General features: G+C 37.5%; 1 protein-coding gene across 1 annotated transcript; it reads left to right on the top strand.

Moving 5' to 3' along the window:
• Window positions 1-5,194: 5,194 nt before the first annotated feature.
• Window positions 5,195-8,811, top strand: LOC107812623 (putative glutathione peroxidase 5). Its single transcript, XM_016637769.2, has 6 exons — window positions 5,195-5,500; window positions 5,648-5,724; window positions 5,875-5,936; window positions 6,102-6,220; window positions 7,340-7,507; window positions 8,558-8,811. Exons 1-6 carry the CDS (start codon window positions 5,447-5,449, stop codon window positions 8,588-8,590), a joined length of 513 nt encoding a protein of 170 aa, XP_016493255.1. The 5' UTR covers window positions 5,195-5,446; the 3' UTR covers window positions 8,591-8,811.
• The last annotated feature ends 3,691 nt before the right edge of the window (window positions 8,812-12,502 follow it).

Here is a 12,502-nt window from a genome sequence, read left to right on the forward strand (position 1 = left end):
CAGTAGCTGGTGCTGGAATCACAGCCTGAGGACCCGGTGGAGCATGCGGCGGCTGAGAAGTCTGTGGAGGTGCACCCCTCCTAAGTCTTGGGCAATCCCTCAGCACATGGCGGGTGTCGCCACACTCAAAACAAGCTCTCGGAGGGCGTGACTGTTGTGACTGACCGCTAAAAGCACCCCGTGCAAGAGGTGCACTAGATACTGGCGGTGCATAATAAGGCTCCTAGGGCCTAGAAAGGGCCAGAATACCACTGGTAGCTGGAAGAGCTGAATGAACGGGGCGACTCACATAGCCCCTACCATGACGAACTGCAGTTGGGCACGAGTACCACTGTAAGTGCCAGACTCTCGAGACCTCTTGGCCTCCCTCTCCTCTCTATCCCGAGCGAGCATGCCCTCCAATCTCCTAGCAATACTCACAACCTGCTGGTAAGAAATATCCATCTCCAGCTCCCTGACCATACTAATCCTGATACTGGGGTGGAGTCCCTCAATAAACCGATGAACCCTCTCTCGAATTGTGGCAACCAAGGTCGGTGCATGTCGGGCCAAATTATTGAAACGAACTGCATACTCTAACACAGTCATAGCACCCTGGCGCAACTTCTCAAACTCCGCGCGTCATACGTCCATGAGGCTTTGAGGGACATACTCTCTCAATAACATGTCCGAGAACTGAGTCCATGTAAGTGAAGCTGCCTCAGCCGGACTACTCAACTCATAAGCACGCCACCACTGATAGGCTGCTCCTATAAGCTGGAATGTTAGTAAAGGAAACCCCACTCGACTCCGCTACACCCATAGTACGGAGAATACGGTGACACTCCTCCAAAAAACCCTGGGCATCCTCTGACACCAATCCACTGAAAGTAGGAGGGTGGTACTTCTTGTACCTCTCAAGTCTGAGCTGCTCCGCCTTAGAAACTGTTGCCCTAACCTCGGACTAAGCTGGAGCTACCGGTTGTATCAGTATAATCTCTGGAACCTGGTCGACCTGAACCAGCTGCTCTAGAGTACCGGCGACGGGAGTTTGTGCTCCTCCCCCGGCCTGAGATGTGGCAGGAGCAAGTGGAATCAATCCAGCCTGAGCTAAGGTGCTGAACATGCTTAGAAACTAGGCTAGAGTCTCATGGAGGGTTGGTGCAGCAACAGGTACCTCAGGTGTCTGCTCTCCAGCTGGAGCTACTGGGGGCTCCTCTGTTGCAGCTCGTGCGGGTGCTCTGGCTGCACCGCGTGGACGTCATCGGCCTCTACTCCGGTCCCGGCCTCTCGCGGCTCTAGCAAGGGGCGTGGGTGCCTGGTCGTCAGATCCTCCGGTACGGGTCCTCACCATCTGTGAGAAAGAATAGAAAAAAGAAGTTTAGAATTTGATGCCAACAACTTCGCACGACAAGGAGTCAAAGAAGTATAATTGTTCCTAACAGTTCCATAGCCTCTCGAAGATAGGTACAGACGTTTTCATACCGATCCGCGAGACTCTACTAAACCGACTTGTGACTCACGACACCTATGAACCTAGAGCTATGATACCAATTTGTCACGACCCGAAATCCCTCCGTATAATGTCATGACGGCACCTAATCTCTGCAACTAGGTAAGCCTAACAAATTGCGAAAAATAACAAAACGAAAGTAAAATTTGGCAACTAGCAGCAGTGGATAACTGAATAACTAGTAAAAATGCCGCCCGACATGTACAATAATCAATACTCTATAATTACACAGTCTTCCCAAAACCCGAAATATCGTAAGTCACAAGCTACAAAAGGAAACTAGTATCTCTATACACTAGAGTTTAATAAAAGAAGTACAGAAGGTAATTGACATAGGGGAGAATAGAAGGGGACTCAGAAGTCTGAGGACGTGACAGATGTACCTTGAAGTCTCCGTACAGCAGCAAGCACTCTCAGCTAATAGCGGGGCTGATAAGAAGTGCCTGGATCTGCAGACAACAACATGTGCAGAAGAGTAGCATGAGTACACCACAACGGTACCTAGTAAGTGTCAAGCCTAACCTCGGTCGAGTAGTGACGAGGTCAGGTCAAGCCCACTGGTAAATAATAAATAAGGCAGGAGAATATATACAGTATAATAAGAGTCTAGAATTTAATAAAAGGAAGCATAACAAGGCAGTAGTACAACATACATGGGTAAACATCAGGGGATCTCTCGAGATACCGTCCCGTAGTCCCAAAATAAATATACAGGTAGAACTCCCGAGGTACTGTCTCGTAGTCTCAAAAGTATATATACAGGGAGAACTCTCGAGGTACCGCCTCGTAGTCTCAAAAGTAAATAAGCAGGGAGAACTCTCGAGGAACCGTCTCGTAGTCTCAAAAGTAAATGTACATGGAAAATTCCCGAGGTACCGCCTCGTAATCTCAAAAGTAAACACACAGCTCAAACCAATAAATACAACAAATAGTAAGATTTCTACAGTTATACTGATAAAGAACAAGGAAAAACAGAAAATCAACTAGGCATGCTTCACAGAGTTCAAATAAGCCGTTAAAGCACGTAGACATGTGATATTAGACTAAACAAGATAACTACACCTATTGGAATAGCTCAATTAAGAATGAAAACAGACTAATACTCATTTAAACGGTATAACTCAAATGAAAGGGGAAACATGTTGCTACTCAGTAAAATAAATCGGGTTTTACAACAAATAGCCCGTGTACGTACTCGTCACCTCACGTACACGGTGCTCACATATCACAACAGTGCCAAATCCTAAGGGGATTTTCCTCACACAAGGTTAGGCAAGCCACTTACCTCGAACCAAGCTCAATCAATCAGTAAGAATGCCCTTTCCTCGATTATCCGACTCCGAATGGCCCAAATCTAGCCAAAAATAATTTCATACCATAAATACACCTATATTATACTAATTTAATTAATGAAATCAAGGCTTTAACAAGAATTTCAAAAATCGCCCTAAAAAGCCTCCCGGGTCTACGTCTCGGAATCGGGTAAAAGTCACAAAATATGAACAACCATTCACTCACGAGTTCACTCGTACCAAAATTATCCAAATCCGTTATCAAAATCTCAATCAAAATCCAAAACCTTAGTTGAAGAACTTTTTCCCATTTTTTCCAAATTTCCACCCAAATCCGATATTAAAAGATGAATTTAGTGATAGATTAGTGGAGTATAACCATAAATGGGTTAAGAATCGTTACCCAAAAGCTTCCTCTGAAAATCTCCCAAATTATCGCCTCAATCCGAGCTCCCAAAGACCCAAAATGAAAATGAGATCAAACCCTCGAAATTGATCTTTTCTGCCCAGCTATTCTGCATCTGCGGACTACTAGTCGCACCTGCGGAAAAATCCCTTGCAAGTGCGGAAATGACTTAAGGGGCTGGGTCCGCATCTGCGAGCAAGGGGTCGCACTTGCACGCCCGCTTCTGCGAAACCTCACGCTCCAGGCCCCGTCCGCTTCTGTGCTCCATCTTCCGTACCTGCGGTCTCCCAACCGCAGGTGCAAAAACACCAGAAACCAGAAATTTCAGCAAAAACACAAGTCCAATTTTCGATCCGTTAAGCATCTGAAATATACCTGAGGCCCCCAGGACCTCAACCAAAGATACCAACAAGTCCTAAAACACCATACGAACTTAGTCGAGCCCTCAAATCACATCAAACAACGCTAGAAACACAAATCACCCTCCGATTCAAACTTAATGAACTTGAAACTTCCAAATTCTACAACCGATGCCGAAACTTATCAAACCACGTCCGATTGACCCCAAATTTTGCACACAGGTCATAATCAACATTACGGACATACTCCAACTTCCGGAATCGGAATCCGACCCCGATATCAAAAAGTCCACTATCGGTCAAAATCTTCAAAAATTCGACTTTCGCCATTTCAAGCCTAAATGAGCTATAGACCTCCAAAACAAAATTCGGACACGCCTTAAGCCCAAAATACCCAACGGAGCTAACAGAACTCCATTTCGGAGTCGTCTTCACACAATTCTGACTACGATAAAAAAATTCTAAGACTCAAGCTTCCGTTTAGGGACTAAGTGTCCCAATAATACTCCGAAACCAACAACAAACCTCTCGGCAAGTCACATAAGCAGTAAAAAGATACGGAGGAAGCAGTTAATAGGGGATCGGGGCTATTACTCTCAAAATGACCGGTCAGATCGTTACAATCTATTAGTAAATATATAAATATTTAATTACGAATTTTGAGTTTAATGACAAATTCAAAATCCATGAACTTCAAATTTTAGTTCCGGCAATATAGATGGCAAGCTGCCTTTGAGCCCATTCAGACTGCTTTTTGTTGAGCTTGTTTTCTTTTTTGATGCGTGTGAAATGAATATATTGTCGGAATATCTGTTACGTACGTGAGACGGCAAACCTCTCATTCTGTACTTAATCCTTTTATTTTCATGTTCCTTTCATACCAAAAAGGACGTATCTGAATGGTTTTTGTTTTAGGTACAATTTTATCAATCTTTGATGAGTGATTGACTGATTGTAACATACTAATTGCCTAGTTGATGGTAGCAATTTACATATTACTATCAATACTTATTTATATGACATATTAAAGACATTATTGTAGACAAATTTTTTCTTAAATTTCAATGTTTCCTACATATGCTAGATAAAATAAATTTGTTCAAATGAGGGAACTTTTGCTCTTTATCTTTTCCTATACTGTTAATCATGGTGTAAAAGTAGGAATATGTATTGATTAGAAGCAAGTTCCCACTTCACTAAAGTATTAGTACTGTAATTTTTTTTCTGCTATTATATCGATGTCCAATATTCTCTTTGTGGCTCGAATAATTTGAATTTGCACGAAATAGTACATGATCACTAATAATATAGATTCGCGTCGAAATATCCCTCTTAATAATTAGTAATGGGTCAGAGGCAAAATGAAGCAATAGGTGAACGACGGATCGAAAAGCTCGATTGGAAGGAATAGACGAAGAAATGATCTGTCCTACATAAGACCATATTTTGGAGGTTTGAATGCATTTACTATAATTAAGTCGTAATTTTGTATGGTTATTACATAAATAAATTAAAAACCCCTAAAAATATTGACAATCTATTTAATTTAAGCGTACCTATTGCAAGGCCTACTAAATTAAATGCGTAATTCATTTCGGGTCGCAATCCACATTAAAGAAATCCAACTGCCATTCGGACATTTTCTGTTTCTGATTCAGAACTGTAAATGCAAAAATAGAAAAAAGAAAAGAGAAATCTGCCAAAGCTGTAGCTTGTGGACTGCCTCAATTATCTGATCATGGACGCCTCCTTTCTCCTTTGTCTTTGTTAAATTCTCCATTTTTCTTCCTTTGCCAGAATTTGCCAGAATATCCCCTACTCTTGGAAATTACCAATCTGAGAGTAGGGGGACAGAGAATTGTACACAGACCTATAATTCCCCTATCAAAAATTCAAAATGGGTGCCTCTTCATCAGTTCCACAAAAATCAATTCATGAATTCACTGTCAAGGTGATAATTTTTACCACCTCCTGTTCATTTTTCTCAGGCATAATCATTCTCGTATGTTGGATTTCCTTTTTGTTCCCCTTTTTTCTTATTCTTGTTTTTTTTTTGTGTGTAAAATTGGTGGGGTTGTTTCCACTTTCCAATATACAGGATTGCAAAGGAAAGGATGTAGACCTCAGCATCTACAATGGAAAAGTGCTTCTTGTCGTCAATGTTGCTTCCAAATGGTCTCCACTTTTCCTTTTTCCCTTTTTTCTGTATACAAGTTTTAAACTCAAGTTTCTTCTTTTTTCTTTTTCACGATAGTTTTTTGTATTATTCTTGATGATATGAAGTCCTTGGACATATGGTGATGTTGATCATGTTTGTTGAAACAGTGGGTTCACAAACTCCAACTATACCCAATTGACTGAACTCCACAACAAATACAAGGATAAAGGTAACTTTACTCAGATTGTTAAGATTAGTTACTGCCTTATACATGATCACATGTTCATATTATTAAATATACAACATGGCTCATTAATTGTATCTGGAGTTGGTACTTTTTGAGGTATTTTGTGACTGTGCATATTCCATCATATTTATTTTAATTGAAATTTAGGCTTTGAGGTCTTGGCTTTTCCTTGCAACCAATTCTTGAAGCAAGAGCCTGGTACAAGTGAGGAAGCACAACAATTTGCTTGCACAAGATTCAAGGCAGAATATCCCATTTTCCAAAAGGTAAGATAACATAACTGATAAATTTTGATAATTGAGGCCTTTTTATCTAATGACATGGATTTAGTTATTGTTACAATTAGACTGATGCTCTTAGTGGTCTCTCGGGTGAAAGAAGCAGCTCACAGTCTTCTCTATTATGCTGAAAAAGTACAAATATAAAGAGCACAGTTCAATTTAACCGTAGTACGTGTAAAAAACATGAAACCTTAGCATTTAGCTCATCAGTGTTTTAACTTGCTGCATTTTGAATCCAATCATTCCATTATTTATAATTGCATCATTTCCAGTTATTACTCTTTGTTCGTTCTCTACTCTTTACCTTTGTTTAAACTTCAATAAGTAAACCTTATCTGTGTTGCACCCAATGGTAACACAGAGAAGCGATAGGTTTCAATACATTTTCCAATAGGTTTGTTGTCTACTCTTTGTCTCTGTCTAGACTTTTCCTGAGTAATCCGCATTTGTGTTTGTTGTCTACTTTATAGGTTTCTATACCATATGTCATTGCTTCTCTTTGGATTCTTTCTTGTTGCCATATGGTCATCTTACCATTCAGATATCACTTACTTTTTAGTATCTGCTTTTAATTCTATAAGAAATGGTTGTTAGAGTTATCCAACAGAAAGCTTATTTATTTGCTGGACTAAATCTCGTTAAAAGACCAAAAAGCTGATTAAATGTATTGGGAAATGATAGCCATTGTTGTACTGGTTCATTATCTCTTTATCATTTTGGTATGGAACTTCCCTAATCTAATTATGTAGACTTACCACAGATCAGCAGGAACTGTATAAAGGGAATGTGTGTGGTAGCAATTGCTTTTTGTTGCTCTGCACCTTTACTTTTTAGCCATTTGTCGTCTTATTTTTTTCGTTATTTCAATTTAAAGGTGATAATTCAAGTTTTTCAATTGTGTTGTACCCTTGAACATGTTTCTGCCCTTGTACCAGAAATTGGAAGCAGCCGCCCTGCTATATATGACCTTTTTGCATTCCATGTATTAGTCAGTCTTGTAGATCAGGATTTTGAAGAGTCTATCTGCAGCTGGTTATTGAGGATATCTTTTGTTGTTTTATTGTAATTTTGTGGACCTTATGACAAACTTGAAAGTCAAACTAGGTGCGAGTTAATGGTCCGGATGCAGCACCAGTCTACCAATTCCTTAAATCAAACAAAGGTGGTTTTCTTGGTTCCAGCATCAAATGGAATTTCACCAAGTTTCTGATTGATAAGGAAGGGAAAGTTATCAAGCGTTATGGCTCCACTACTACACCATTGGCAATTGAGGTTGGCCTCTCTCTCTCTATGTCTCTCTCTCTCATCAACCCACCAGCAGAGAAGTTTATATGGTTTTACTTGCCCTTGCCTCTACATCTTAAATCTTTTTAGGTAAAGGTGAGGATTTGTTTTTGAAGTAAATGCATCTTAGCAGTTCTCCTCCAAGTATGACAAAAACTTGTTTCCTAATGAAGCTAATATACTGATCCTTCTATTCAAATACCTATGATTTGTTGGACAAGATAATTTTGTGGACAAATATATTCTGACCATCTCCTTATTTTACTTGGTCTCATGGGAAATAAACTTATCCAAACGTCCCTTTATAACTCACCAAAGGTTTCCTCTTATCTTTCAGTAAGAAAACCTATCTTGTCCTGCTCTTCATGGCGAGAAATACTTCAGAATCTATCTGTCGCAGGATGACAAAAGTTAATACTTTGTCCAGAGGGGGAAGGGTTGTTGGGGAAGGAAAGTAGGAGATGAAGAGAAGTAGAGAACTGTCTAGAAGCTGATGATATCGGCTTTCAAGAAGTATACTATTTGACTTGAGGATATGCCAAAGTTGGAAAAGGCAGATATTTAAAGGAAGAGGAAACAAAAAGAATAAGGAGCACCGAAGGTTAATAAACTTTCATGTATAGAAAGGAGCGCTATGCATTTCTTGTTTGCCATCATTGACTGTTGTCTTCTGGAGATTATGATGTACATATCTTGTATCAGGAGGCTTAATGGTTACCAGTTACTAAAGCTTATCTTGTTAACATTTGCATATGATTTCTTTTCTATGAAGTCTTGAGCAGTAAACTTGCAGCTGAGAATTTTCCACTCAGGTTGAGGAGGCTTCAAGTTGCTACCATCTCCATAATCTAATGCTTATTTACTTATTTTTCGATAAGGAAGATATCCAATATCTCATGTATTAATGGAAGACTATTAGCTTTTCTGATATATACTTTTGGTTGATGACTCCCAATCAAGAAGCTTATTCAGTGCCCTTTACGAGGTTCATGTACATTTTGAGGTGGTTTTAACAGTTCTCCTTTGATTTACTTGCAGGCAGATATCCAAAAAGCACTAGGGGAAGTGTGAGAGGCTATCAAGTACAGATAGTTCAGTTGATGAACTCAATTATATAAATAAAAAGAGAGGATGGAGATTTCTGTTTGTTCAACCTGCTTGTGCTCTTGTATATTGTGTTATCCGGGGAACAAGGTTTCAATTGTCGTGTGTCTCCTATTAATATAATTTGTATTGAATACAGTATATAGTCTCTGTTTCATGGTAAAAAAGTATAACTTCTATTAATTTTATTCTTGGGCGCGCATTCATGGTGAGAGCCTGTCACAGGCAGTTGCAGCTAAAACTAATTGCTTATGATATAGCTTGCAGTTTACAACTGTCCAAACAAGTTGCTCATCATAACATCAATTATAACTGCTGCTGTTGTTGAGTCAATTGAACTCGGTCGAATACGAATCATTGATTCCCTTTAACGCTCTTTTGATCTCTGAATTGAATTAGGGTGTCAAATGGGCGGATTGGTCTGAATTTTGGCTGGTCAAAATGGGCGGGTCAAAGTTACTTGGATTGAGATGGATTGGGTCAAGATGAGCTAAAATTTGGTTCATAGCCCAACACATCCAACTCTTATTAAGCTTTAATTAATGTGTGCTATTTTCTTATGAATTGCTTAATTACCAAATAAGACTTCTTTTCTTTTGTTATGGTCATATATAATATATCAAACAAAAAAAAATTATTTTAAAGATATTTTTACAAAGTTGCTCATGGATCAATTTGGGTTAAAAATCAGCCAACTATAGATGGGTTGTGCCAAGATGAGTTGAGTTCAATAATTGGGGGAGGTCAATGAGCGGCCCAACCTTGAACGAGTTAGGCAGGTTGAAATTGTCACCCCTAAATTGAATTGAGAAAATCTTGATAAGATTTGAGAGTGATTGTGAATGAGGTCGAAGGAGATTGAGAGATTAATGTAATGATAAATCGAATGCTTATTCTTTTTGCTAGAAAATTAAAATATTTCAGACGTGAAAGATTAAAAGTCTTATTAAACTCGATAGAATGTTCTGCCCATCTATTACATTTAGAATCTCCAAGCAGGCCATGAGATGAAAAATAGTACTATATATTATATAACAAAATGTGATACAATGAGTCATACTACATTTAAACCTTTAATTAGGAGGTTAACAATTAAGCTATATATCCCCTCATAAATATGTTTACTTATTATTGACTATTAATATACTGATTGTCAAATTTCCCAACATATGCTATTTTAGTTATTAATAAAACATAATCATGTGAACGTACTTCAGTGAAGAAGGTAGTGAGAGAGACATCATGGAGACTGCGGTGACTTCTCGTTTAAATTTTCATACCTAATCCTCGAACTACACTTGAAAGTGACACTGCAAGATGCATCAACCACAGCAGTATACTGGTGAATCGGCTTAGAAAGGAAAGGAGGCAAATGAGCCAATAGGGCACAAACACATTCGCTATCGATTGATTTCATCCACCTACAACATTCTTCTTCTACAGGTGTTTTTTCATACTCAAGGCTCGAAGCTGAAGGAGGTGACGCTTGTGGCTCGGGTGAAGGGCTAGGGATAGGGGTAGTGGATGGTGGAGGCAATGGAGTATATGGCAAAAATCGACATGCATGGTTAGCAAGTGTAAATTGATGGAGACAAAGCGGACGTGTGACAATAGGTGGCCAAGGCATAAATTGGCTATTTGATCCTCCTAGGTGAAGTACTAGGAATACCAAAGTTAATAAAATCTCTGGGATCATATTCTGTCGGTTCATTTTTGCTTGTAATGTTGTAACAAATAGCTAGGAAAAGTTAGATACTTACCCAGAATTAATCCTATGTTAGTCTTTTATAATGACAAGGTTGCATTCATAATCTTTGTATGTTTTCATAGTTAGGTATTTTCTTCTGGTTTTGCAAGTAAAGAAGACAAAAGGGGGGTGAGTAGGACTCATTCTTTTTATGTTAACAACGCTTCTTTTATTCAGCACTAAAAACTTCCTAACTGGGCGAATTGATATGTAAACAAAACTTTAGAAACCCAGTTTGAAATTGAATATTTTTTACTCGTCAAATTCAATCACATTTGACTAATAATAGTATGGTCTAAGGGTTGAATATTCTATATATGCACCGTCAATGTCAAGATATTCTGACAATTAGGTCATTTACATGGTAGTTACAAGTAAATTTTGATGATAAACATTAATTGATGTTATGGTAAAAATCTTTTTATAATAGTACTAGTTCCTCGGCGTGTATGTCAAATCATAAAGTACACACAATTTTATAAAATAAATTTAATCTTAGTAAAATAAAATTTTGATTAAATAATTTTATATGAACCAAGATGGTCAAGTTTCTATATATGGATAATTAATGCGGACTGTCTTATGATGACTTATTTGTTCAAATCAAGATCATGAACCTCTCAAAAAGCAACAATTATATGATCATACTCATGCATGTTTTAAAGTTACAAATTGCATAAATTACATTAACTTATCCATATATATAGTACATCAAATAAATATTTTTCATGGAAACTCTTGTAATTTCAACTTACCTTACGTTGTAACTTTATCTCTTTTCTCCTTCATCCTTCTTCAACAAGCAGTTCACTATTACTAACATGTAAATTACATCCGAAAAGTATGTTAATATTAGTGATAAATATCAAGGGATTATGTAGGAAAATAATTCATAAATTCCTAAAGATTATTATTACCTAAGCTAGTGCGGTCATTAAATTTTTTCGCTTCTTCAAAGGATAGAAAACCATTTGAATTTCTTTTGTTGGAGTGAGATTGCCGAATTCTTTTACAATGGTGGTGTTGTAATTTCACGTTTTTGTGCACTAAAGAGTAGTTGGAGTTAACATGATCTAGTCGAACATTCATAAAATAGTAACTCTTAGTTGGTTTAAAGAAGTTTTTTTACTTTTCAACATGATTATTGAAAAGTATTGCTCGAATCTTATCCCCAAGTGAAGATTTATGATTCAATCAAAAAAAATTCGCGTTTTTTGAATTTGTATCTTCACCTATATCGAAATAGTTCCTACAGTTCTATATTTATCAACAAGAAACATTGGAATGAAGAAAGTTGTGTCAAAACCACCTTCCCCCCCCCTTCCCCCCTAAGGGTGGCAGGCGGGCCGGTCTCGGGTCTAAACGGGCTAAGTGAACCGGTCCAAACGGTCCCGGTCCCAAATTAAATGGGCCAAACGGTCTTTTTATAGGGACCGGGACTGAGACCGTTTTGTCCCGGGCTAAACGGTCCCGGCCCGGGGGCTAAATGGGCCCAACGGATTTAAAAAAAATAAAAAATTAAATAGATATTAGAGACAAAAGGATGTTAAAAAAATTATCTAAAGCAATGCTTTGTAAATTTTATTATAGAATTGTGACCTAAATTTTATTTAATATATATATACACTATACTATATATACATCTTATATCGAATATAACTTTATATATATATATATATATATATATATATATATATATATATATATATATACACTATACTATACTATATATACATCTCATTTAGTATATATACTATACTATACTATATATACATCTTATATATAGTGTATAAGATGTATATATAGCTTATCGAATATTAGCTTTTATATATATATATATATATATATATATATATACACACACACACTTTTTAATAGTAACATGAAAGGACCAAAGTATGGTACTTCTTAGCTGGTATAAATATAGAATGATAGAAGATCAAGTTTTAGCTCAACTCAGATTACAGTTTCAACTAAAACTGAGTTGAGCTAAAACTTGATCTTCTATCATTCCATATTTATACTAGCTAAAAAATACCATACTTTGGTCATTTCATGTTACTACTAAAAAGTATATATATACTAAGTGTATAGTATATAAGCTATATAAGATGTACATATAGTATAGTATA

Source organism: Nicotiana tabacum, chromosome 22, assembly GCF_000715075.1.
Source record: "Nicotiana tabacum cultivar K326 chromosome 22, ASM71507v2, whole genome shotgun sequence".
Lineage (NCBI taxonomy): Eukaryota > Viridiplantae > Streptophyta > Magnoliopsida > Solanales > Solanaceae > Nicotiana > Nicotiana tabacum.